At 46.3% G+C, this 27,206-nt stretch overlaps 1 protein-coding gene and 1 long non-coding RNA gene across 2 annotated transcripts in view; one reads left to right on the top strand and one right to left on the bottom strand.

The window, feature by feature from the left end:
- The window catches only part of HYDIN (HYDIN axonemal central pair apparatus protein), a 347,975-nt gene that overhangs the window by 317,725 nt on the left and 3,044 nt on the right, over window positions 1-27,206 (top strand). The window contains 17 exon segments of the mRNA XM_069548980.1: window positions 684-781; window positions 1,575-1,782; window positions 3,042-3,254; window positions 3,723-3,861; window positions 4,901-5,066; window positions 7,467-7,614; window positions 8,309-8,516; window positions 9,022-9,243; window positions 9,717-9,886; window positions 13,272-13,470; window positions 15,207-15,362; window positions 15,998-16,275; window positions 17,065-17,284; window positions 18,872-19,084; window positions 20,144-20,307; window positions 21,087-21,237; window positions 25,333-25,563. Coding sequence (XP_069405081.1) covers window positions 684-781; window positions 1,575-1,782; window positions 3,042-3,254; window positions 3,723-3,861; window positions 4,901-5,066; window positions 7,467-7,614; window positions 8,309-8,516; window positions 9,022-9,243; window positions 9,717-9,886; window positions 13,272-13,470; window positions 15,207-15,362; window positions 15,998-16,275; window positions 17,065-17,284; window positions 18,872-19,084; window positions 20,144-20,307; window positions 21,087-21,237; window positions 25,333-25,563 — 3,184 coding nt within the window.
- On the bottom strand, window positions 20,491-26,530 carry LOC138418086 (uncharacterized). Its single transcript, XR_011248406.1, has 2 exons — window positions 24,457-26,530; window positions 20,491-21,948 (listed from the first exon to the last, which is right to left on the bottom strand). It is a non-coding gene; the product is annotated as an uncharacterized lncRNA (long non-coding RNA).

Consider the following 27,206-nt stretch of genomic DNA (forward strand, 5'->3'; position numbering starts at 1 on the left):
CCCGAGTCTCAGCTCCCACTTCTCCCCTAAAACTGGGAAGAATGTGTGTGTTTTTCTCTCACTTGCACAACCATTTCCTTGAATCATCCTCTTGCTGTGACTGTCTGTGATCACGTTTAACAGTGACTCCAGAAAAAGCTTCTGTCTCCCAATTCTTACCACAGAGCAGGAAAACTTGAGGCAAGATGAGGATCCGCTAATTCAGGATCTGAGACAAGTCAGTATCTTAGCCAGTGAAGACACTTCAGGTGGGGGTCGAATGATTTCTGACCATGAGGACATTGTTTCTGGGGAAAAGTGATTCAGGAAAGGAGAGGCCTTGGAGTTTGCACCCGAGGGAGATACTGTCTTGTGAATGGATTTTGTTTCCTCTCCCATGGGAATTTTTCAGGATGACTACGATGCAGGCTGAGAGCTCAAGGCACACTGTGCCAGGGGTACACAAGACGAATGAAACATCTGGATTCTTTGGCTTGTAATAGCTATGTATATATTTTTGTGTTTTAAAAGGAACTATAATTTTAAATCACATGCTTGATTTCAAATAAAATTGCCTTTGAAGAAACATTTAGGAAACAAAGTGACTTGACTTTAAAAAAAAGTTAATGGTACAGATGATGTGCAGACAGGACAGAAACCGTCTTCAGCGTGTTTCTCACATCCGATCCCTGATCTGTTTGCAGGTTTGAACTGATTAACTCAGGAAATGTGCAGCTGGAATTCAGCTGGATCTCAGAAGAGACAGCAAAGGCTGTCAGCTTTGCCATGCCAGACAACCAAGGTAAATGAGGTGACAGGTAAAACCCAGGGCTTGAGCTGGGTCCCCAATTAGTAGAAGGGTCTGGTTCATGGAGAAGCAAGCACTGCTCCAACCACCCCCTTGGTAGCAAAGAAGCAGAGCAGAGGGCCCCTAGTGTCTGCAGAGCTGAAGGGGCCCAAGAAACTCCAGAACTGAATTCTGCCTCCCTGGGCCCCACAAAGCTGGTACCCCCTCTCACAGACCCCTCGGAGTCTTTTCTTTTAGATCTTAACCTTCTAGAAATCACAGACTCTTGGAGAAGCTGATGAAATCTGTGAACTGACTCCCCAAGAAAACACACACCCATGCCCAATTTGCAGTTGGTACATGTGAAGAGAACTCAACCCTTGGCGGGCAAATGTCCAATACTACTCTCTCAGTTTGGAGATTCCCATGGACTCTTTCCAATGGACTCTTTTTCATGGACCCCCCCAGATGGTGAACCCCTGCTTTAAAGCAATGATTCTCCAAAAAATTATTTCACAACCCATTATTCTTAAGACAGTTGACCCACAGACATCTACTTGACCCATACCCTTGAGTAAAAAGGAAAAACACTTGAAAACCTGATGTAATTAATAGAAGTCTTTTTCATGAATCTCCTGTGAGACACAGCTAATTCCTTACCCGTGGGGCCCAAAGTTAAGTATACCGGCTAGGAGAGGTGAGCCCACAGACCTCATAGAGGGTGCCTAAGGACCTATATGAGTGGGCTGCCATCACCACCCTCCCACTGCAAATGCAGAACATCACTGGCACTCTTATCTGCCCCCAGGTTTCTCCCAAAGAGACCAGCTTAGCCAGGGCACGCTGCACACAGTCAGCACAGCAGACAGTGCCGTGGACCACTGGAATGAAACTTTCCTGCCACCCTTCTCTGTGGAGCCCGTCTCGGGTATCGTGCCAGTGGGGAAGACTCAGAAGCTCAAAGTGAAATTCTCCCCATTGGAAGTTGGAGACTTCGAGAGCAATCTTTTCTGCCAGTAAGGAGACTCTCTCCTAACCCCTCTTCTGTCCCACCACAACCACCGTTCTTTCACCCCAGCCCCATCTAGAGCCCCACACTAGCACATTTCCCTCTGGAGAACAAGAGGAGTCTGGTCTTTTGTATTGTTCATCAACCCTCTGTGGACCCTGCCTCCTGCCCACCTGCCCCTCCCCTGCCACACACAGGATCCCACTGGGGCACCAGAATGGTGGGCAGCCAGCTGGGCTCCAGTCCTGGGCAAGCATGGCCTTGGAAGAGCTTTCTTTTACCTTTTCTGAGGCTCAGTTTCCCCCTATGTAAAATGCAAATAACAGTACCCACTCTGTAGAGTTGTTGTGAAAACTAAACGAGCTAATTCAAGTGAAGAGCTTAGAACGGTGCCCGGCATACAGCAAGTACAGTTAAACATCAGGTGGTAGTGGCGACGGAGGAGGTGGGCCTGGAACATAGGAAGAGAGGAGCAGATGGAGTCCAGGTCCAGTTAGAGGAGGGCTGATCCAATAATATCTGGCAATGAAAGTCCCTGGGGGCTCCAGGGAGGTCACCTGCCTTAGAGGAAGGCTGTGACCCATGGCATGGGGTGAGACCTCCGTGAGCCATAAGACCTGTGGAAAACGTGCAGTCACACTGCAGGGACCCTTCCCACACCTGGGCCACCTGAGCTCAGTGCTGGGGATAGAGGTCTGCTCACATCTCATCCACTTTCTCCGAGAAGCTCAGGGTAGTTTTTTGTTTTGTTTTGTTTTCTTAAGGATGCCTGGGTCCTTTTTCGTATCCCATTAGATGCCAATGAAAGAGCCCAGAGGGAAAGACTCTGTGCTGACTTTATAGCAGGGAGGTCTTCTCACCATTGGTAAAGGAAGTAACTTGAGGCCAAAATAAGGCACGCTGTTGTTTAGTCACTCAGTCACGTCCGACTCTTTGCAACCCCATGGATTGCAGCGCTCTAGGCTTCCCCGTCCTTCACCGTCTCCTGGAGCTTGCTCAAACTCATGTCCATTGAGTCAGTGATGCCATCCAACCATCTTGTCCTCTGTCGTCCCCTTCTCCTGCCTTCAGTCTTTCCCAGCATCAGGGTCTTTTCTAAGGCACCCAGAAGGAACCAGAATTCAGGCTCCCTGTACTCAGCCCATGCATGTATTTATCCCTGTCACAATTAATTAGTGAATACCTACTATGTATCATGTTTAAAGAGTTAAAAGAGTTAACTGATTAAAGAGTTATAAATAGATCAAAATAACCTTATTTTCTCAGGATTCCTAACCTGCCACCCGGAGAGCATGGCCCAGTCCTGTCAGCCAAAGGGCGGAGTTCCCTGCCCATCTGCCATTTTGACCTGAAAGATTCAGACTACATCATCAGTCGTCGGCGCAACCCAGACCTCCGAGGGCCTAGTGGTGGGGCTCTGGATCCGAACACCCGGGTGATTGAGTTCACCAGTGTGGGCATAGGAGGGAAGAATCTCCGGTGAGTGGTGTGGGTTTGCCCTAGTTGAGTTCATATCAATTCGTGTTTCTAAAAACCCGGAGGAAAAAAATCAGAGAAGCAAGCTAGACTGACACTGAGAAGCACGCTTGCTGTCCTAGGGGTTGACTTTAGAGAGTTGCTCCGGTGAGGAGGCAGATTTCTGTCTCCTTGGTTTTGACACTCAGGAAATTTGAAAGACATAAAACATGATCCCTGACCACCACCTAGACCACAGAGGATCACCGGGACAGAAGGGCCCTTGGTGGTGTTATTACTCCAAAGTCCAGAACTAGAGCCACACTTGGGACCCCCAGGTGAGATGCGCTTTTTGTTTCTACAGTAACAAAGTGGCCAAAACAGTTCTGATCCCCACAGAAGGGGACTGTGCTAGGGAACAGTCTAGAAAGTTTTCTCTCAATCCGCAAGCCCCTCTCTCACTCTCTGCTGTCGCTTCTTCCCCTTGGGCAGAACCTTTACAATATTAAACCCGACCAGCAGTGCCTACACCTTCTCCTGGGTCTCTGAAGAAATTGAAAGTCTCCAGAACCCTCCAGCCTTCACATGCCTTACAGAGAAGGGCCTCATCCTCCCTGAAAAGAAAGCTGAGGTATGTGTGAATGGGGACCACTCGACCCAGGGCTTTATTCATCCCATCCGCCTCTGCAGAGCAGGTGTGCTGCAGAGCGTGGGTAGAGTTAGGGAGAGCAGCCTGAGGGTGTGTCCGTCGACAAGTGTTTCTCGGGTGGTTACCGTGTGTTAGCCAGTCATGAACAGGACAAACCTGAGCTGTCTTTGTTGGCCATAGAGAAACAGAGAGCTCTAGTATTTGAAGTTTTAAAAATTGATATTTTAAAAGCAAGGAAAAGAGAGCTGGACACCAGCGCCTGGGGACTCTAGGACTCATACAATAGCAAGGAGCCGAGTTATTTTTGTCCAGGGACAGCCGTGAAAGAACAGAGATGGATCTTTACTTGGTCAGGCCAAAGGGCAAAAGAGAACAGCAGAGTCATGTCCCACGATTTAGTCCTAATGTCCACACAGTGATTTAGAGCAGAGGGTCAGATTTAAAGAAAGACAAACTTGCTGCCCAAAGCAGCTCTGCGGGCCCCGTGTCCTATAAATTCTACAGAGAATATTGGGGGCAGAAATAAATCCATGAAACAAAGATTACTAATTGAGATGCCTTCAGAAAGATCATAAAAATGGAGAGCACAGGCCAAGGGCCAATGACAGGGAATGGTGGGCACCAGGGTTGGCTGGCCACAGTGCTTCTCTGGGGACAAATCACCACACACAGCAGTGAGCCCAGGGTTGCCAGTTCTCCCGAACTTTTCAGGAAAATTCCGAATTCTACCTGAATTGTTCCATTTTTACATGCCATCCCAAGACATGGAAGCCTAGCCAGCAGAGCCTTAGAAGTAGAAATGAGCGGGGCAGAAGCCCTTAGAAATACCTGGTAGACTGGGCAAACAGACATGGATGTTACTGGAACAGCCAAACTTATGTGCCCTTACAAAGACAGGGGAAAGGAAGTGATGACCTGGTAATGCCACCCGGCACAGCCCCAGGGCTGGCATGCCTTTAAAGTACGTGGAGCAAACACATCAAAGTGCCTCTAACCACTGTGCTCCAAACTGTCTTCTTAGGTTATCTTCCAGTTCACACCTTCCCATCTGGACATCTCGGAGGCATTCTGGACTTTCTTAATCCCCGAACACAACATCACAGTCCCTTTCCTGCTGGTAGGCAAAGCCACTGACCCTCTCATCAATTTGGACAAGTCACACATCAACTTCAGTTGTCTCCTCATGGGTAAGGCTGCCCCGCTGGCATGACCTGTGGGCGAGGGTGTCCCCCCAGCAGGGGAACTCCTCCTGGTATCTTCCAGAAGCATGTCAGAGGGCCTCTTTTTGCTATTCACACGGCCGCAGAATATTTGACCTCTCATTCTAATTTCCATCAAGCGTCTTCTAAACCCACGCACTAATAACCTAAGAACATTGAGGAAGCTTGCTGCAGAGCCTACTCGGAAGATTCCTCTGGGGTCTGGATTGACTGGTTTCACCCCAGAGCCCCGTATCCGCCCCACCCTCCTTGCACGTGCCCCCAGGTTGTGGGCCACGGTGACCACATCCCTCTGCCATCCTTCCACACTCATGTCCAGCTCAGCAAATATTGCTGAGCCCCACACGTGAGCCAGGCACTCTCCTGTGAGCTGGGAACGCAGAGGGCAGCGCCCATGTCCCGATCTTCATGATGGTTACATTCTAGCAGCAGGAGGCAGGCTACCAAGAAATGGAAAGGTGAGATATGTAGCGTGTCAGGTGTGGATAAGTGTTCCAAAGAATAAACGAGGGTAGGGGGAAAAGGAGTGCCAGTGGGCAGTGGGAGGGTGACATTTGAGCAGAGACTTGAAATAAAGGAAATGATGGGCAAGTCCCCCTGTAACACCGTGACTCTATCACATGGATGTGATGTTTTGTGTATGTGTGTGTGTGTGTGAGAAATACAACTGAAGTCAGAGGATTTGTTTTAGTAATTCATTAGGCTAGTTATAAAAGTAGCATTCTTTGTAAGTCAATCAATGTGGTGTTGTATAAGGAAAAATAAAATAATCACTGCTCGCTTCCCTCATTTTTCCCTTTCCATCAGAGGAAACCATTGTGAACAGTATGATGTATATTATTTCCATTCATTTCTTACACTGATACATATAATAGATAGGAGGAGATTGTGGCATTTAATCAGGTTTTGAACAAGTAAGTGGGCAATGTAGCATAAGAATAATAAGAAGACAATTTAGGAATGCGGTGATGGTACATTTCAATATAATTATTACATCGCCAGATTAAAGAAGAACCCGGTATTGGCATATACCAAAGAGTCATTGCTAAAAACTCAGCAGACATTCTCAACAAAAGCTCTAGTAGTAAAATAGGAACAGAGGGAAAAATCTTGACTAAAGATTAACCAAAATCAAGAGGCAAATATTACCTGGTAGTAGACCACTGAAGTCACTTCAATTAAAGTCAGGAATTAGGCAAGAATGGACATTGTCCCTGTCATTATTGGACACTTTGTTAGTGATTTTAGCAAGTACAATAAAATAAGAAAAGTAAATAATCAGCATAAACGTTGGGGGAAAAAAGAGACAAAATTGTCTCATTATGCTATTGCTAATGACGCCATACATAGATAAGCTCAAGAGACTCTAGAGAAAAGCAAAACAAACTTCTAGAATCAGCAGGATAATTTAGGAAGTGGCTGTTTGCAAATCGTATGCAAAAATCAATGGTTTCTCTTTCTTCTAGCAATGAGCACCTAGAAACAAACAGAAAATTCCGTTCAATACTGATAAGACCTATATAATAGCTAAGGATAAATGTAACAAGAGAAGCTCAGGAGCTATATGAATAAAACTATAAAGTCTTATTAAAATGCCCTCAAGCAAAATCTGAACATTTATCCATTCTCCCAAGAATTAAATACAAATTTAATCAAGTTCTCAATAAAATCCCAGCTAGTGTTGTCTAATAAAACACAGGATGCACTGTTTAATTTGAATTTCAAATAACAAGGAGTGATCGTTTAGTATAAGTATGTCCCATGCAATATTTGGGACATACTTATACTAAAAAAAATTGTTTGCTAAACCTGGCAACCTTAGTCCTAAAGGATTGACATGAGGGCAGAATTTGGTAAAATGATTCTAAAGTTTATGTAGAAAAATAAATGCTCCACAGTAGTCAAGGAAAGCAAGAAAAAGCAAACTAGTGACAAGAGATACGTTAGTCAGGGCCCTGTCAGGACACCCGTGACACACCTGAAATCTAATTCAAAAGAGTGCGATGCACAGATGATTCAGAGATACGGGCAGAGCGGAGGGGCCTACAAACCCCCATTAACAAAGGCAGGAAGGCATTGAGTCTAAAGGAGCAAGAAGGATCCCAGGAGAGCTGCAGCCCAGGCTGAGTGGCCGCCTACGAGGAACAGACCGTTGATGGGGTACAGTTCTAGAAGGAAGAGCTGGAGCACCTTGAGAGGAAGAACACTTGTAGAGTAAAAAGAAGGAAGAGAGGTAGCCAAAGGCTGAGGAGCTTGGCAGAGGGAAGGAAAGCTGGAGAGTTCCTTCTAAGCAGTTCTCCTCTCGCCTGCTGAGGTGCGTCAGGAGCAGGCACGAGGCCTCCCCTGAGGGTGGTGTTTCCTCCTCAGGCAGAGAAGCCAGGGAGACTGTGAAGATCATCAACAAGGAGGAGCAGGAGTTCCACTTTGCCTTCCAGGACACCTCCCGGTATTCTGAAGCTTTCAGCAACAGCCTGGTTGTATGTCCCATGGAAGGCTGGGTCCCCCCACTGTCCAGGTAAACAGAAAGGAAGCCCCCAGGACTGCCCTTGCCCAGTGGCAGGGGTCCCAGGCCTACTAGCCAGGAGAATCAGGTTCCTTTAGAGTACCCCATCTCTGAAGTCTCTCCCAGCTCTAAAATTTGGAGCTTCCCAGTGAAGCTAGTGGTAAAGAACCCACTTGCCAGTGTAGGAGACATAAGAGATGTGGGCTTGATCCCTGGGTCGAGAAGATCTCCTGGAGGAGGGCATGACAACCCTTTCCAGTATTCTTGCCTGGAGAATCCCATAGACAGAGGAGCCTGGAGGGCTATAGACCATAGCGTCACAAAGAGTCAGATACTACTGAAGCAGCTTAGCAGAGTGTCCCATCTCTGAAGTCTCTGCCAACTCTAAAACTGAGACGTTACTGTTCCATCTCTGTCCTGCTTATCCCCTGTTGATAAGTTTCATGATGAGTCGTAGAACAACTGAGAACTTTAAGCACTTTTTCTCAGTATCTTCTTATGCTCATATTCTTTTCCACACTGTCCGCTGTGTTTGTGAATCCCTAAAGCAGTGGCCTGCCGTGCCCGACAAACTTTCAGAACTCACCCTGGTGTGGAGTTGGGCTGCATTCCCCTCCAGTGCGTGTTGACCCATGGGGCTTATCTTCTTCAGCTTCTTTAACAGATTGGTCTAGTTACCCAATCTGCTGTCGTCTTCCCTAACCAGGTTCCCAATTGATATTTTCTTCACACCGAAGAAAGAAGGAGATGTGAACTTTAATTTGATCTGCAATGTGAAAAAGAAAGCCCACCCTCTGACCTTAAATGTCAAGGCTGAGGGCTACTCTGTGAACGTGGAGGTCAAATGCAAGGACAGGAACGGCTCCATCACTCTCCTGACCCCCAACCAGACTACCACTGTCAGCTTCTATGAGGTAAAGGTGTGAGAGGGCACTGCTCTCTCTGCTTCTGCACTGGCTGGGGAAAGCAGTGCATGCGAGCATTAGATGAAGCTCTGTTTCAAATGCCAGGGAGATCAGAACAGAAACAAGCCAGCAGCAGCTCCATCCCCAGAATGTATATGGTTTTGATGTGAAAAGAAAGCTTTTCACATGATATAATAAGAAAGCTTTTCTTACTTTACTTTTCAGGGGGCAGAGAGATGGTAGGGAAGGGGAAGAATGCTTACCTTAAACATACAGGAAGGAGGTTTTGCTACCAAGTGAGCTCTAAGAATTCAGCTGTCGCCTTCCTCTTCAGATAGGAAGGACTCCAGCACTTTGTAGCTGCATTATGCTAATGATACTCGCTCAGCTCACTAACGTCACGGGCTGTCGCTGCTTCCCAAAGGGTATTTCCCCCAACACGTTACATACCCTGACCCCAGAAGAGGGAACCATAGTTTGTGCTCACTCAATATACAGCTCTGTTCTCCCTCAGGTGGAATTGAATGAGTGTGTCCAGTGTGAATTCAGCTTTATCAACACTGGAAAGTTCAACTTCAGCTTCCAGGCGGAGCTGTCTGGCCCCAGATCTGCACTACAGTACTTGGAATTTTCACCCACCAATGGCAGTGTGGACGTGGGGCAGAGTGCACACGCCTCCCTGTCTTTCCGGCCATTAAAGAAATGTGTCTTGAAGGGTCTGGAACTCAAAATCAAGGTGAGGCATTTAACATTGTCTGACACTGAACGCACTCACAGCATTCTGTCTTGAGAACTGAGTCTGATGTCCACCCTTAGCTGCAAGGCAGGATGGGAAGTCAAACATGTTTCCCAGGCAAGTTGGCAGCCAATCGGAGTCCTGCTAATGAGGAAGCCCCAGGAAGCAGATGTTGGGTGGGAACTGACAGGTCTCTGCACATCCCTCTGCCTTCGAGCTGAATTATTGCTGCAATGATTCAAGAGCCAATATAGGGCCTGGTTGCAGAGTCATCCACCTTGGTTTCCTTAAAGAAACTTAGAGCCTGAATCAGAATCTCTGAATCAGAACCTCTGCAGAGATTCTGCACATGGAGTCCTGGGACCTGAATTCTTTTAAAGCACATGACTGCTTCCCCCCTTCACCCGAGGGTGTAAGGACCCTTTCGTCTCACTTCTTCCTGTCATCTCCACTGGACATTCTCTCCTCGACAGATCAGCCATGGTCCAACATTTACATGCATCATCTCAGGGTGTGCTGTGAGCCCAGCTGTCCACTTCTCCTTCACCAGCTACAACTTCGGCACTTGCTTCATCTACCAAGCTGGCATGCCCCCATACAAGCAAACCCTGCTTGTCACCAACAAGGAGGAGACAGCTATGAGGTAAGCAGACTTCCCAGAGCTTCCAGATGATTCTGCCACTCCTGTGGGTCCTACAGCCTCCACACACCTGAGGTCCTGCCAAGACAGAGAAAGGATTATAAGAGAGCCTCTAGCACAGATGGGCATGAATCCTGAGTATCCTTTCCTCACTGCTAATACTGATATTTGGATAGCCATGAACTACTCTGCCTAAAAAAAAAAAGAAAATCCTCTTCTGGAAGTGAGGAGGACAATGCCAGGTGACCTGACAAGAGGCTTGATGAATTGCATTTATTTTCCTCACGTAATAAATGTGGGAACTCAGATTTGGAGAGTTAAAAAGTTAATTTCTTGGGCCAGTGACCTTGCAGTAAAAAGCAGATCTATACTGAGCCTTGGAGAAGGAAATGGCAACCCACTCCAGTGTTCTTGCCTGGAGAATCCCAGGGACAGGGGAGCCTGGTGGGTTGCCATCTATAGGGTCGCACAGAGTCGGACACAACTGAAGCGACTTAGCAGCAGCAGCAGCAGCAGCATACTGAGCCTTAGCCCTCTGATTCAAATCCAACCTCTCTGTACCATCCCTGTGTAGAATGTTCCAATCCAGATTTCTGGGCCCTATTCCAGACCTAACAAAACAGAATCTCCCGAGACAGGCCCAGAGACCTGTGTTTATTAAAAGTTCTCTAGATCAGTGCGCTGCAGTTGAACTGAAACTTCAGTTTCAGAAAAGTTGTCCATCTGCAGCGCCCAATATGGCGGCCTGTAGCTACATGTGGCTACGGAGCCCTTGAAATGTGCCTCATGCCGCCAAGGAACAGGGTTTGTTATTTTAATTAATTTTAATTTAATAGCCACATGTCTAGTGGCCAATAGCACAGGTTCAAATCCCAGTTCTTCCCTAGCTATGTGACCTCAAGCACATGTTTTTTGCTTCTTTTTTTAAATTAATCTTTATTGGAGCATAGTTGTTTTACAGTGTTGTATTGGTTTCTGCTGTATAGCAAAGTAAATCAACTGTATGTATATACACATCCCCTCTTTTTTGGATTTCCTTTCCCATTCAGATCCCTGCAGAGCATTTGATGTAGCTCCTTGTGCTATACAGAAGGTTCTCGTTGGTTATCTGCTCTATATATAGTAGTGTGTATATGTCAGTCGGAAGCTCCCAATTCATCCCACCCACCCTTTCCTCCTTTGGTATCCATACATTTGTTCTCTGCATTTGTGTCTCTATTTCCACTTTGCAAAAAAATGTTCATCAGCATCATTTTTCTAGATTCCACACATAATATATGATTTTTTTTTCTCTTTCTGTATGACAGTCTCTAGGTCCATCCACATTTCTGCAAAGGGCACAGTCTTGTTCCTTTTTATGACTGAGTAATATTCCATTGCACCTTCTTTATCCATTCCTCCGTTGATGGGCATTTAGGTTGCTTCCATGTCCTGGCTGTTGTAAGCAGTGCTGCTCTGAATGTTGGGGTGCTTGTGTCTATTTGGTTTTTTTAAGTCCTTATTGAATTTTTCACAGTATTGCTTCTGTTTTATGTTTCGGTTTTTTGACCATGAGACATGTGGGGTCTTAGCTCCCTGGCCACTAATGGAGTCTGCACCCCCTGCATTGGAAGGCGAAGTCTTTTAACCACTGGACTGCCAGGGAAGTCCCTATCTCTCTGAATTATGGTTTTCTCTGTATCTATGCATAGGAGTCCTATGGTAGACCCATTTCTGGGTCATATGGGTAGTTCTATTTTTGGATTTTTAAGGAACCTCTATTCTGTTCTCCATAGTGGCTGTCTAAATTTACATTCCCACCAACAGTGTAAGAGTTCCCTTTTCTCCACACCCTCTTCAGCATTTATTGTTAGTATTATTTTTCGATGATGGATATTCTGGCCAGTGTGGGTTGACACCTCATAGTAGTTTTGATTTGCGCTTCTCTAATAATTAGTGATGTTGAGCATCTTTTCATGTGTTGTTGGCCATCTGTATGTCTTCTTTGGAGAAGTATCTATTTAGGTCTTCCACCCATTTTTTGATTGGGTTTTTTTTTTTATGGAACTGCATGAGCTGTTTGTATACTTTGGAGACTAATAATCCCTTGTCTGTTGCTTAATTCGCGAATATATGCTCCCATTCTGACGGTTGTCTTTTCATCTTATTTAGGGTTTCATTTACTGTGCAAGAGTTTTTAAGTTTAATTAGGTCCCATTTGTTTATTTTTGGTTTTATTTTGGTTACTCTAGGAGGTGGGTCAAAAAAGATCTTGCCATGGTTCATGTCAAAGAGTGTTCTTCCTGTGTTTTCCTCTAGAGTTTTATAGCATCCAGCCTTGCATTTAGGTCTTTATAAACTCTCAGTGCCTCCGTCTCCTTGCCTGCAGTGGGGGATAATAATAGTACCTCCCCAAGGGTTATTAGGAGGATTCATTAGCTCATTTAGAGAGAGTACTTAGTGCCTGGAACATAGGAAATGCTCAGCTATTTTTATCTGCTGCTACTTTTGTGGCAGTGATACTGGTGGTGATGATGATTCTCCTGAATGTTACATTACAGGAGTGTCATGTAATTTTAAATACTAATTTAAAATCTTGTCTGCCTATATTCCTTCCTGCCTAATTTAATTGAATCTGACTCTTCCTTTGTTTTAGGCATTATACTCTATTTACTGCCTTAGCTCGAGTCCTTGTCTACATACTTGGAAGACAGACAAGGAGGGATTGTAATGGAGGTATAGTTGCTTCCCATCCACAGATGCAGGAGGGTGGACTTGATCTTTGAAGGTCCCTTCTAGGTGAGCTATTAATAATAACAATAGCTCACCTTTAGGGATGTTTCCTCTGTGCCTTTAGTGGCTGATTTAGTCACTTTATCTTGTTTAATCCTCACAACAGCTTCATGAGAAAGAGGTTGCTACTCTCATTTTACAGATGAGGCAACAAGGACCCAGACAGGCTGAGTAACTGTCCTTAGGTCACATGGAAGTTGGGGCTGGACCCTGGGTCCACACTCTTGTCTGACTCTGGACACATCCTCCTCCCCACCGTGCTTTGCCACCCAGTTCCTCCAGGAAGCGCACCCTTCTTCCAGGAAGCTACTACACCATGAGCTTCGAGGAAGAGAGGGTGAGAGAGTGAAAGGAGCCCTGGGTAAAAGGTCACGAGACTGCCTTTGAGGCCTGGTTCTGCCAAGGTCTCGGGATGTGATCTGGGGGAAGTGACTCAGTCGTGCCCAGGAGACTGTAGGCTGGACCATTGCTGCAGTCCCTTCCAGCCCTGAAATTCCAACTCCAGGACAACACAGCAGGACATACCGCAGTGGGTCCAGCTCAGAGAAGCAAGGGGCTCATCCCCTCTATGTCAGCCATTCGAGAGCTCACACAGCTTCCTTCTGATTTCCTCCAGCTTGGATTGTTTGTACACCAACACCAACCACCTCGAGGTGAACTTCCGAGTCGATGTGATAAAGCCAGGAAAGACACTGGAGATCCCCATCACCTTTTATCCTCGAGAAACTATCAGTTATCGAGAACTCATCCCCTTTGAAATCAATGGGCTATCACAGCAAGTAATTGAAATCAAAGGGAAAGGAACGGAAATGAAGGTGAGCAACAGCTGGGAGGACCATCGGGCTTGGCACCAACCCCCTCTTGCCCTTCTCAGCCACCTTGCCCACCCGAGCCCACACTCCTCCGACTCCATATCTCCTGCCCCCTGGCTGCTCTGTCAGAGGTCAGCCAGTCCCATCAAGGCAGATCAGACCCCAGAGAATCACATAGATCTTGCCAGTACCAAACATTACTGTATCAAAAGATATAAGTAACCACAAGCGCTGCAGAAACATTCTTTTTTCTTGGAGAAGTTTGAGACTATCAGATGCAGTATCCCAAGCAAGCCCTCTTCCTCCCACATGAGAGCATGTAGTGTTTTCAGATTACAGTCTCAAGGTTTGTTTGAAGCACTGTATGCAGACGTAAGTTTCAGTTATGAGACATCTTCCCTAAGACCACATAGACTGACATTCTGCAGCCAGCCCCAACTCCCAGGATCCCATCTGACTGAGGGCCTTCTTTCTAACCAGGTGCTCCTGGCAGGAAGGGGATGGTCTGGTTCCACTGCTTATCCTTTCTTCTCCATGTCCAGTATACATTTCACGTGTCTGGTGGGAGTTTTTGCATTTATTAGGCAGTTTTAGAAGACTGAAGACCTTCTGCAATCCTCAGCAACGCATGGGACATTTCAGCAACCAAGAGGAAGTGGGAGGGGGGTGTTCCTGGCATCCTTCCCATCAGGGGAGCCACAGGATCAGGCCACCTGGTGTGTCTCACCCAAGCCAGTGGCGGGGTCTCTTCTGAAGTCGTGCTTTCTTTCACGTGTTCATTCATTCACTCACGTCAGGTGCTTTGCGGAGACTCAAATGTGTTCTCTGCCCTCCAGGAGCTTACACGCTGGGGCCAGATACTCTTACCTTTGTAGACAGCATGGAAACCTGTGGGCGGGATGGACAGATCCCATCTTTCCATTAGGGGGAGGCGTGCTGCTTATTGACTGGTCAAGTGACAGTGACCCATGGGTGCTGTTTATGTGGGTCCCACCATCGCGGGGGCAAGGCCCAGCCTGATCTCAGCCTGATGCAGGCCAGCACTTGGATCGGGGCTTTAGATGGGGACTTGAAGGTGTATCTGCTTTTCCCCCCTCTACTGCTCTGGTCATCTCTCTCTCTCAAGGCTCTGTCTCCTGCCCTCTTCCAGTCCCTCTCCACAGAGGAGCGAGCCTGGGCACACTCACAAGATACCCATCTGAGGGGACCGCTCCAGGCTGCACTGGCTTCCCACTTCTCCCAGAAAAACACCCGATCCCCCTCCAAACTACCTTCCTGTGTTCCCCGCCTCGCTGCCAGCCACAGGCCTGACCAGGCCACTCCCTCCAGCTCAGCGCCTTGCCACAGCTTGTCTCCTCCTTCGGGGTGCAGCCCCACGCCACCGTGACTTAAATCCAGCTGCTGCCCTCCAGCAGCTCCCCGTGTGAGCACGCCTTCCTCAGGGAGGCCTCCCTCACCCTCAGACTGGCTCAACCCTTTGTACCCTGAGCCTTTCCTTTTAACGTCTCTGAACCCACCTGTAAGTACGTAATTGCGCAACAAGTTGTTTAGTGCACACTTGTTGCACATAAATGTTTGTTGAGTGAGCGAAGGCGAAGGCCCGTCCAGCGTGAAGAATGGAGGACACAGGAAGAGAGGGAACCGCCCTTGCCTCACTAGGATACACACACCATATTTCTCTTTGTCGTTAACCGCTGACCCCTCCCTCCCAACCCCCCTGCTCTCTTTCTTGTCCACAGATTTTAGTCCTAGATCCAGCCAATAAGATTGTGAAGTTAGGAGCCATCCTACCTGGGCAGGTGGTGAAAAAAATGGTTTCCATCATGAACAACAGCCAAGCCCAGCTCACATTTAACCTGTCAGTCATGTTCTCAGCGGAACTCCAGGAAACCAAGGTTGGTGATCAGGGTCCCAGTGGCGTCTTCATGCCTCCGCACCTCACGCTTCTCAGGCAGCTTCGGTGTGCCAGGCCATTCCAAGTGCTCTCCCTGTCTGATCACCTTCATAAGAAACGGTACAGGGGAGTCCCTGTTACTCTCCTTTTGCATGTAGGGAAACCGCAGCTTGGAGAGCCTCTTCCTCTAGAGGGCGACAGTGACACGCAGAAGTGCCCTTGATAGGATCCGGAAGGTCTATGCGCAAATGAATATATGTACATCCTCATGACAGGAAATTTGAAAAATATGGAAAATCACAAAGAAAAACATTTGGCCTATAATGTCATGTCCCAAAATAGTCACTTAACATTATTGCTGTTTTTCTTTCCCCTGCTTTTCCTACACATTTTAAAAATAAATTACCAACTTTCAGATTGTTTCGAAACCTGCTTCCTACCAGTAACTCCTAAACATTCAGTTTCATTTGTTCATCTGTACCTTCATTATGTAGATGAACCAAGCCTCTATTTCTGCTCATTTCAGGTGTCCCTGGTTTTTAAATTTAATTTAATTTTATTTTATAAGCAACATTGTAATATCCATTTAAACAAACCTTTAAACAAACAAACGAGACTTGTTGTCGTTTTATCCAGGTCATCACCTTGTCACCATTCCGCAACATCACTCTGAAGCCCAGAGAGGTTCGGAAGCTGGAAGTCACCTTCGCCCCGCTGAAGCGTGTCCCTCCCTTCTCCGAGGAAGTGTTCATGGAGTGCATGGGGCTCCTGCGGCCCCTTTTCCTCATCAACGGCTGCTGCCAAGCCCTGGAGATCTCCCTGGACCAGGAGCATCTTCCCTTTGGACCAGTAGTGTGTCAGACACAAGCCACGCGTCGCATCCTCATGTTGAACACGGGTGACGTGGGTGCAAGGTAGGAGAGCCCCCTGGGCCTGGTTTCCCATTAACTATCCCAGGACCCTCTAAAGTGGGTACTTGGTGGTCCCCATGCCACAGATGGAGTTAAGGCTCAAAGTGGCGCCCATCAGCAGGTGCCTGCCCAGTCACCATTCAGCACGTTCCCACAGCTGTGCCTGCTGCACACCACCCACCTGCAGGGGGCGCTGTCCACACCAACCTCAGTGGAACAGTGCCCTGAAGCTGTGGTGTGGCAGCCTTGGCGCTGGAAGCACTGGTCTGCACCATCCTGCCTGGACCAAGGGCCAGACCACAGAGGCGTGACCACAGGGCCAGCAGGCCCCAGGGCCACCAGGATCAGGGGCAGCTCTCATGAGAAGGGATCATCTCCACCCTCCTGGATCAGACCCGAGAGGCAGTGCAGGGATTGGTCATGGCTACCAGCTCGGGAGGGTTCCAGTCCTGGCCTGACCACATCCTAGCTGTGTGACCTCAGGCACCCATTTAAATGTGTTCATGCACATGTCCCCCCAGTGGGTGTCACTTGTGGACAGAAAGATAAGATGCACCACTTTCCACCCTTCTCAGCCCCTAGGGAGAGTGAAGAGGTCGCACCCAGGAATGACTTGGCCTTGGTCGCACACCCCGGCTTTTCCTGGCAGTCTTCCTTCTCCTAGGTCCCAGGAAGGGCACAAGGGGATGAACCTCCCATCTGAAAACCAGACTCAGTCTCTCTTCTCAGCAGCACTGAGGACACCACCAGGATATTAATAAACTGTCCTCCTTCTCTCCTGTCTTGGAAAAGGTTCAAATGGGATACCAGAAAACTTGAGCCTCTGTTCTCCATCAGCCCGGAAGAGGGCTATATCACTGCAGGCATGGAGGTTTCTTTCGAAGTGACTTACCATCCTACCGAGGTGGGCAAGGAGATTCTCCACAAAAACTTGCTCTGCTTCATCCAGGGAGGCAGTTCTCTGAGCCTAACCCTGTCTGGAGTGTGCGTGGGACCACCTTCAGTAAAAGAGGTCAGTAGGTGCTGCCAACAGATGGACCAATGGTGGAGTGGCCCAGCAAGCCCCACAAGAGAACTCAATCAGACTCTGTTCAAACAGTTCTCAGTGCCCACATCAAGCCTGCAGACCTGCTCCCTCCACCACAGGGCCTCTGCACGTGCTCTTCCCACTGCTGACTTACTCCTTTTCCCCTCTCCCTTTAGCTAATTCCTATTCTTCAGCTCTCAACCCAAGCATCTCATTCTCAAGGAAGGTTATACTGACATCTCTGGCTAGATCACATTCTGTCACAAGCTCTGTAAGTAAAGGGTGACACCTGGGTTAACCTCTGCTCACCCTGTTGCTAGAAGCCCTAGCAGTGGAGCTCTGATAGTTCCTGGCAACATTGCTTATGGTCATAATGACACCCGCTCTCCATCTCTCGCTGTTTCCACAATGTTATGCAGAATCATGCAGTATGTTATAAATGTCTATGGACAAGTCTTGGCAAGAATATATACTTTCATTTTCCTGGGTGAATGAATATGTAAGAGTGACACGGCTGGATCATATGGTAGGTACACGTTTGCCTTTTTAAGAGCTTACCAAATTGTTTTCCAAAGTGGTTGTGTCATCTTGCATCCCCATCAGCCACCTCAGACGTTTCTACTTCACCACATCCTTGCCAAGGCTCGATATGGTCAGGTTTTTTAAAATTTTAGTCATTCTAATAGGTACATGATATCTTGTGGTTTTAAATTTAGATTTCCCTAATGACTGATGGTGTCAAGCATCTTTTCAGGTACTTCATTGCCATCCATCTATCTTCTTTATTGAAGTATCTGTTCAAGTCATTTTCATTTGGGTTGTTTGTTTTCTTATTTTACTGTGTTTTGAGAGCTCTGTGTATATTCAGGACATAAGTTTTAAATTTATATCTTCAGTCTGTTTAGAGTTCATTTTTGTATGTAGTATAAGATTATGGATCAAAATTCAAAAAATCCATTTTTTGTACACAGATATCCAGTTGTTCCAGAACCATTTACTTAATAGATTGTCCTTTCGCCACTAAATTGCCTTTGCACTTTGGTAAAAAACCAATTGATCATGTATGTGTGGGTCTTTTGCTAAACTATTCTTATCCTCTTGGTGAACTCTTTAATTCCCTTTATACCAGCACAACATTGTCCATATTGCTAGATTCGGTGGCTAGTTCTCATTGCTCATCTCACTTGACTTGTCAATGGCATTTGAACACCTTGAACAAGCCCCTCGCCCTTCAAGCGCTTCCTTCATCATGTGGCCTCCAGGATACCGCCCTCTCCTCGTTTTCCTCCCACTTTAATAGTTGCTACCTCTCATCTCCCCTTCTGATTTTTCTTAACATTGGAGTGTGTAGAATTTTAAGAATTGGTTCTAAAATTCCTTCTTTTTTTCTAAATACACTTACTTCTTGATGATCTCATCCAGTTTCTTGGCCTTAAAAAAAAAAATTGCTATACTGACAGCTCCCAAATGCGTGTGTGTGTGTGTGTGTGTGCGTGTGTGTGCGCGCAAACTTTCCTTTGCACCCCAGACTTGTAAATTCCGCTGCCTGCTTGAGCATCCGTCTTCTTCCAGGTGGTGAATTTCACCTGCCAGGTGCGCTCCAAGCACACACAGACCATCATGCTTTCAAACCGCACCAACCAGACCTGGAATCTGCACCCCATCATTGAGGGCGAGCACTGGGAGGGGCCCGAGTTCATCACCCTGGAGCCTCACCAGCAAAACAAGCCCTACGAGATCACCTACCGGCCCCGCACCATGAACGTGGAGAACCGCAAACATCAGGTAGGTCGAGCCCACCTCCCGCATCAGTTTCCTGGCCTGGTTGGATGAAGGAGCTGTGGGAGAGAGAATGTTAGGACAAGGAGGGGTGCCTACAAATAATGGGGAAACCACAGGGAACTGTGTCCAAAGCTTATCAAGACCAAGGCTTCCCTTTTTGTCCATATATTTTCATGTTGAGGGGCTTCTCTTGGAACCAGAGGCTCATCTCTGAAATTAAGTCCCGGATGAAGCATCATGCAATTAACACTTAATTTAAGTGCATAAATAACATCAAGGTGACTGTGATAAAGATTAAAAAAAGAAGCCACAATCTTCTACCCTCACAAGAAAAGAACTATTTCTCTCCGTCTTCCTTACCAGTCCTTACTCAAGGACAGCCATGGCTGCCGTCATAGCACCCTCAGCTTTGCGTCCTGTTTACTTTCCCTTTATATCACATCATGGGCATGTTTCTATTTAACTGTGTAATCGTCATGATAACCATTTTTACTGATTGACGAATATTTCATTGAATGACAGTCCTAAAATTTATTTAACTCCCCCAGTTGTTGGATGTTTAAGTTATCTCTAAATTTTCATCAATAGAAGCGATTCTAATATACACGCGTATCCCCGATGGCTCAGTGGCAAAGAACCTGCCTGCAATGCAGGAGACGCAAAAGGCTGGCTCGATCCCTGGGTTGGGACGGTTCCCTGGAGGAGGAAACGGCAACCCACTCCAATATCCCTGCTTGAATAATCCCTTGGAGAGAGGAGCCTGGCGGGCTACAGTCCAAAGGGTCACAAAGAGTCAGTCACGACTGAGTGACTGAGGGCACACGTTTATGTATAACTTTTTCCTCTGCAGGGATTTTTCGTCAGTAAGGTCCTTGGGATGAGATTCCTGGTTCAAATACACATGAACATGTTTATGACTCTTGGAAACATATTATGAAGCTGCTTTCCAAAAGTGTTAAACCTATTTGCATAACTTCGTTGAGCCCGTGTCGCTGCCATGCCTGAGAGGTGGCTGATAAAGGACCCTGTGTGTCTCGCTCACCACAGTTGTTCTTCTCTTAGGGCACCCTCTTCTTCCCCCTCCCAGATGGGACTGGCTGGCTGTACATGCTGCACGGGACTTCCGAGCTCCCCAAGGCGGTGGCCAATATCTACCGTGAAGTGCCATGTAAGACACCCTACACTGAGCTCCTGCCAGTCACCAACTGGCTGAACAAGCCCCAGAGGTGAGAGAATAGGTGGGGGATGAAGAGGGGATGGAGGGAGGACCCACAGTGTCGAGTCTGGCCCTTGGTGCTGCTGCCAGGCATTGCCTGACCTGCGCCCCACAGAGCGTGTCCTGTTCAGGGCTGCCTGTGAGCAGCTGATGCCTTGTAAATCTCCCGGAAGAGCGCCAGGCACAAAATAAGTGCTCAATACATGTTAGCTGTTATTATTGTCAAAATGATCATTGTGGTGGTTATTACTGAGAGCCCTGTTGTATCACATCAGCCCACTGGCCAGATCCTCGGATCTTGTACTTGCAGAGAGTAAAGAAGCTGGAGGAGGGAGGCCAGCCAAGTCCCCTTCTTTTATAGAAAAGGAGCCAAAGGCTAGGAGAAGACAGCAGCTACCTGCTTGGCATAGTGGATAAAGGCCCAGACCCACATTTGAATGCTAGTTCTGCCTATATCTCGGCATTGTTACCTGAGCATGGCGTCTTCCTTCTCCCCACCTCAACTTCTTCCCTAGTAAAATAGAGAGGATAACGAAATATACCTCCTACAGACACTGTGGCAACTGAAAGCCTGTAATGTAACCCATGTGGAGCAGGACTCAGTACCTGGCACGTAATAGGGAGTTGTTAAAGGGTAGTTCCTGTTATTACTAGTGACAGTGTGGAGGCTAGAACCCTGGGCCCACATGCTTCCTGTGAAATCAAGAGTGGACAAGGTGCCTTGCCTTCTTTCCTTTGGGCAAACTTTCTCATTTCGCCCTCTCTTCTTGCACCCCTGTGTTCCCACAGATTCCGGGTCATTGTGGAGATACTGAAGCCAGAGAAGCCTGACATGAGTGTCACCTTAAAGGGCCTTGACTACATTGATGTGCTGTCCTCCTCCAAGAAAGACTACAAGCTGAACTTCTTCTCCTACAAGGAGGGGCTGTATACAGCAAAGGTATCCACACACTAAAGGCACTGCCCTGGGACCCTGGAGGTTTGGCCCTGAGGCTGATGATCCTGGTGTTGGGAGGGAAGATATACCCTCCCTTATCCTGCAAGACTGACCATTTAGGGGGACCAGACCCTTTAAGATGAGACTTAGATAGCCAGCCAACATGCAGGCCCATAACAAGCCCTCAAGGTGGCAGAATCATGAAAACCCTGAAGCAGTAGGTAACACTGGGCATCAGACACCAGACCACAATAATAAGAGCAAAAGATCCCTTTTCTGAGGGTTTAGAGAGTGCCCAGCATCAGGCTGAGCCCTCGACACAGCTAGTGACGTCAGAGCCAGGGTTCATCTCAGAGCCGGTGACTCCAGGACTCCACCGGGTCCTTCACGCGTGAACTGTTCCTCCTGACTTGTTCATCAGTTCAACAAGCATCTCTTGAGCACATGTGCCGTATGCTATACTACGTGCTGATAACGTAGCAGTGATCAAAAACAGGCGCAGTCTCTGTTCTCCTGGAACACACAGTCCAGTGGAGGAGATGAGCGTTCATCATGAAATTGCACTCTGAATGGGTCATTTCCAAACGGCGTAAGTGCTTTGAGGAAAAGGAGTACATGGTTCAGTGGCTCACTGAGAGGTCAGGGCTGAAGAGAACTTACAGGAATTGTCCACCTATAGATAGTGCTTGACACCAAGATGGAGGATGGAATCACCTAGGGAGAGATTTTAAAGTGAAAAAACAGCACATGAGCACAAAGAAATGGCAAGAATGAAGGGAAATAATGACAAGTACTGGCGAGGGTGTGGGGAAGATGGGTCTTTCACATGTTGCTGGTGGGAGTGAAATAGTGAAGCTACTTTGGAAGACAGGCTGGCAGCTCCTCAGATGGATAAACATAGAGTTACCATAGAATTCAGCAATTTATTCCCCAGATAAGTGAAAACATATGTCCACACAAAAGCCTATATATAAATGTTCATAGCAGCATTATTCATAAGAGCTAAGCAATGGAAACAACCTAATTTCCACCCACTGGTGAACCGAGAAATACAATGGAATATTCTTTGGCAATAAAAAGTGATAGGAAGCGAGCAGTGCCGTAGGCAGCACTGCGCTGAGCCCTGCAAACATCACACTATGTGAACAAAGCCAGCCACAAATGGCTGCATATTGTGTGATTCTTTTTTAATATGAAATGTCCAGAATAGGGAAGTCTATAGGAACAGAAAGTGACTAGCAGTGCCTAGGACTAGAGGCGATGGGTTAGAGGGACATGGGAATGATTGTTACTGGATAAAGGGGTTCTTTTGAGGGCGCTGAAGATGAGTGGTTATGGTTGGACCACTTTGTGAATATACTAAAAAAGCACTAAATGGTACACTGTAAACGGGTAGATTCTATAACATGTGAGTTGTATCTTAATAAAGCTGAAAGGAAATATGAGACATAAAGTACAAATCAAGAAGTTCTAATACCCATCTTATAGAAGCGCCTGAAACAGAAAAACACGATCATAAAGGGAAGAAATACTCTTCAAAATGATTGGAAAAAAAAAAATCCAGAGCTATTTGACAAAGTCTGAGTCTTCTAGTTGAAGAAGCCCAGTTTATCAAGTGAGTCCTGTGATTATCCTCTCTGCCTTGGGCCACTTTCCTGATTGCAGTGCAGTGAGCTAGTCTGAGCAAAGCATATCAGGTTTGGTGAACTGAGGAAGAGGAAGTTAACAGTTGGGGCAGTTGGACAGGGAAGAAGATTATTTGAAATAGTAATTGTTGAAATTTCCGTGATTTTATTTTTTAAGAAAACAATTTACAAATCCAAGAAACTTGGTAGAGTTTTAACAGGAGAAACAAAGAAAATCATGCCTGTGCACATCATAGTAAAACTGCTGAAAACCAAAGATGAATAGAAAACAACCAGATAAAAAGGTTCTATTATGTACAGGGAGACACCAATAAAGAATGGCCACTGACCCCTCTTCTGTGGCTCTTCCAGCAGCCCTCTGAACAGTGCTGAAAGAAGAGACTGTCAACCTGGAAATCTTTATTTACTGAAAATATCCTTTAAAACAGACAGTAAAATAGACATTTTCAGATATAAACAAAAAAGGATGAGAGAATTCATTGCCGGCCCTCTGGCCTTGCTGCAAAACATGCTAATGGATATTCGTCAGTCAAAAGGCAGCGATGCCAGGTGGGAACGTGGATATCCACGATTAAAAAATAATAATAATAAATAAAAATTTAAAAAAATAATAAAATAAAATAAAAATAGCAAATAAGTGCATAAATATGAAACATATCTATTTTTATTCTTAGAACTTTCTTTAAAAGACAACTGGCAGTTTATAGTAAATATAATTACATTGTAAGGGGGACGAATGCATGTAGACATAAAAGATACGGCAGCAAAAGCCCGAAAGGTGGGGTGGGTAGGTAAGTGAGGTTATACCTCAGTAAGATTATTGCATCTGTGAAGTAGGATGTGTGAGATCGGAAACAAAGCGCCAGTTACGAAGTGGGAAGTGATAAAATACCAACTCTGCATTAAATGTTGATAAGTTGTCAGTTCTAGAGCAACTACTAAAACTATGTTATTTTAAAATATAGCTAAGAAGCCATAGAGGAAATAAAATGCATTCCAAGAGATTTCACATTGATCCATAAGAAGGCAGAAAAGTAGCAATGAAGGAATTAAAAAAATAAAAGACAAGTGGAAAGGAATAGCAAGAGGGCTGACTTCAACCTAAATGTATAAATGATTGCTTTAAAAGTAAAACAACACTCCTATCAAAACACAGAGGAGGTCAGAGCACTCTAAAGACAAGAAGAGGTCAAAAGTAAAAAGGCAGGTATGTAAGGAACCATTATCTCCTAACAAGATAAACAACTCAAGCTATCAAAAAGGACAAAAAACTGGAATCCTCTACCTCACAGAAGTAAATGTCTGAGTGAGCAAGAAGCACAGGAGAAAATGCTCAATGTCATTAGACATCCAGGAAAAGAGCTGCAAAAGAGGGGCAACTTGGACACAAGTCAGATGTGGGCTACAAGTGTGAGCTCTGGAGTCAAGCCAACCTGGGTTCAAATCCTGGTTCTGATAGTTTTTTGCACAAGACCCTGGGGAAGATAACGTCCTTAGCCTCAGTTTCCTCATCTTTAGAAAAATCAGTGAGGGTAATAGTAATGTTGCCCACAAGCTGTGTGAATTAAATAAGTACCTCCAGTGCTTGTTGTCATTCAGTTGCCAAGTTGTGTCCGGTCCTTTGTGACCCCACGGTTGTGTCCGGTCCTTTGCGACCCCACGGATGGCAGCACCAGGCTTCTCTGTCCTTCACTGTCTCCCTGAGTTTGCTCAGATTCATGTCCATTGAGTTGGTGATGCTCTCTAACCATCTCATTCTCTGCTACCCTCTTCTGCTCCTGCCTTCAATCTTTCCCAGCATCAGGGTCTTTTCCAGTGAGTCGGCTCTTCACATCAGGTGGAGCTTCAGCTTCAGCTTCAGCATCAGTCCTTTCAGTGAATATTCAGAGTTGATTTCCTTTAGGATTGACTGATTTGATCTCCTTACTTTCCAAGGGACTCTCAAGAGTCTTCTCCAGCACCACAATTTGAAAGCATCAATTCTTTGGCACTCAGCCTTCTTTATGGTCCAACTTCCAGTGCCTAGGACACAGTAATCATTAAGCGTTAGACGCCATTATTAGTAGTAGTAGTATTGATGCATTAACTGTTCCAGCAGTAGCAGGAGCAGGGGTGAAACCCACCACAGCATGAACCTCTTGAGGTCCTGCTTGTTCTCCAGGACCACTCGCTGTTCCCACTGAGGACACCTTCCCCCTCAGCCCCAGACCGTGCTGCTCTCGCCTCTTCTAAAGCAACCCATGGAGGCAGTCCTCCATGCCTGCCCACCTGGAAGGAGCCAGAGCAGAGCACCTGAAGAGAAGGGCTGGGTGGCAGGGTTCACGTGGGCTGGGAGGGCCCATGCTTCACATGCCTGGCATTGCTAATGGAGAGAAGGATCCTGTCGAAGGTGGAAGATCCTGAGCTAACCCCTCTGCTCCGCCCCACTTCCTCCCACTCTCTGTGAATCCAGGTGATCTTCCGAAACGAGGTGACCAACGAGTTCCTATACTACATGTTGAGTTTCAGGGTCATCCCTTCAGGCGTCATCAAAACCATTGAGATGGTGAGCCCCGTCCGGCAGAGCACCTCAGCCTTCATCAAGGTGGAAAACCCCCTGCCCTACATGGTGACCTTCTCCACGGAGTGCAGGATGCCCGACATCAGCCTGCCCTCCCAGTTCGTGGTGCCGGCCAACTCTGAGGTATGGCCCTGCCTGTGGGGCTCCCCACTGGATATCTGTGATGGAGACTCTGCCCAGGGGGCCTCTAGACCCACTTCTGCATCCTGGAGTTGGGGCAGCCTGGCAGTGGTCAGGAGGGTGGAGGACGACCGATCCATCACTGTCCTATTCTCTCCCTCCCCCTGCAGCCCAAGTCCTCATATAAACCAGGGCCACATAGAGCTTTGGCTCAGGCATGTTAAAGGAAATTATTTATTAGCCACTGGGGCTTCCCTGGTAGCTCAGACAGTAAAAATCTGCCCTCATTTCAGGAGACCCAGGTTAGATCCCTGGGTCGGGAAGGTCCCCTGCAGAAGGAAATGGCAACCCACTCCAGCATTCTTGCCTGGAGAATTCCATGAACAGAGGAGCCTGGTGGGCTACAGTCCATGGGGTCACAGAGAGTTGGACACGACTGAGCGAGTAATACTGGCTCTCTCTGTGACGTGTTTGTTTGCCCTGCTCAATTTAAATTATTTTTCTTACTTTTCCTAATTATATAAGTCACATGGAATATATGGAGTAAAAAGGATAGCGAGGGACACTTGGTAGTGTTGTTGGGTCAGTTGATAATATTTTTATTAGCTGTTTTGTATGTATGTTCAGTAAGGAAACTGGCATCCAGTTTTTCTTTCTTCTATTAGCCTTGGTGGAGTCTGATGTACAGATTGTGTTCTTTGAGGTAGGTTTCCTCCTATTCTTTTCTATGGGAAAATTTGTGAAATATTAGATTGGTAAAAAGAAGGCTTTGTGATCCTGTAATTGTGTTAAGGGAATTTTTTTTTTTTACTATTGATTAAATATCTTTAATGGTTACAGGACTATATGGGTTTTCTTTATCTTTTTGAGTCTGTTGTGGCAAGTTATATTTGTTTACACATTTGTCCATTTTCATCTGAATTTTTTAATTGTGGTAAAATCATGTAAATTTTAACACTGCATTTTTTTCTGTTAAACATCTACAACAACTTTAATGATATCCTCTTTATTTTTCAATAAGACCCAGTTTTTTAAGAAACAATATCTGTTCATGACAAAAAAGACTAATTTATCTCTATGCACATGAAACAGAAAATAAAAGTCCCAGGACTTCCTGGCGGTCCCGTGGTTAAGACTCCACGCTTGCAGTGCAGGGACCACAGGTACAGTCCCTGGTCAGGGAACTAAGAAGCTGCATGCCACTTGGCATGGCCAAAAAAAAAAAGAATAGAAAAGTCCCCAAAATCTCATTTCCCCCACCCAAAGACAATTACTGGTACAGTTCAATATAGCCTTGCTGTGTCTTTTCTATACACATGTAGACATATTCCTCTCCACAACAATGAACTCATATACATTTCTGGGATCTTCTTTTTTTCCACTTAAAATATTATTACCACCTTTTATTTCAGTGATTAGAGATTTGGTGTTTCCTTTTTAATGGCTACATAATATTCCACTGAAGTGAGTAAAGTGTAATATATTCATCCAGTCTTTTACTGCTAATACATTTGAATTATTGCCCTTATTTTGCTTTCCTAAGCAATACTGTCTGGTTCTTGTTTTGTTTTGCTTTGGATGACAATAGAGGAAGCAGAATGCCTCCCCTAAATGATGGTAGAACCCCAGGAGCTGGTTGAAGATTG

This window comes from Ovis canadensis, chromosome 14, assembly GCF_042477335.2.
Source record: "Ovis canadensis isolate MfBH-ARS-UI-01 breed Bighorn chromosome 14, ARS-UI_OviCan_v2, whole genome shotgun sequence".
NCBI classification, from domain to species: Eukaryota; Metazoa; Chordata; class Mammalia; order Artiodactyla; family Bovidae; genus Ovis; species Ovis canadensis.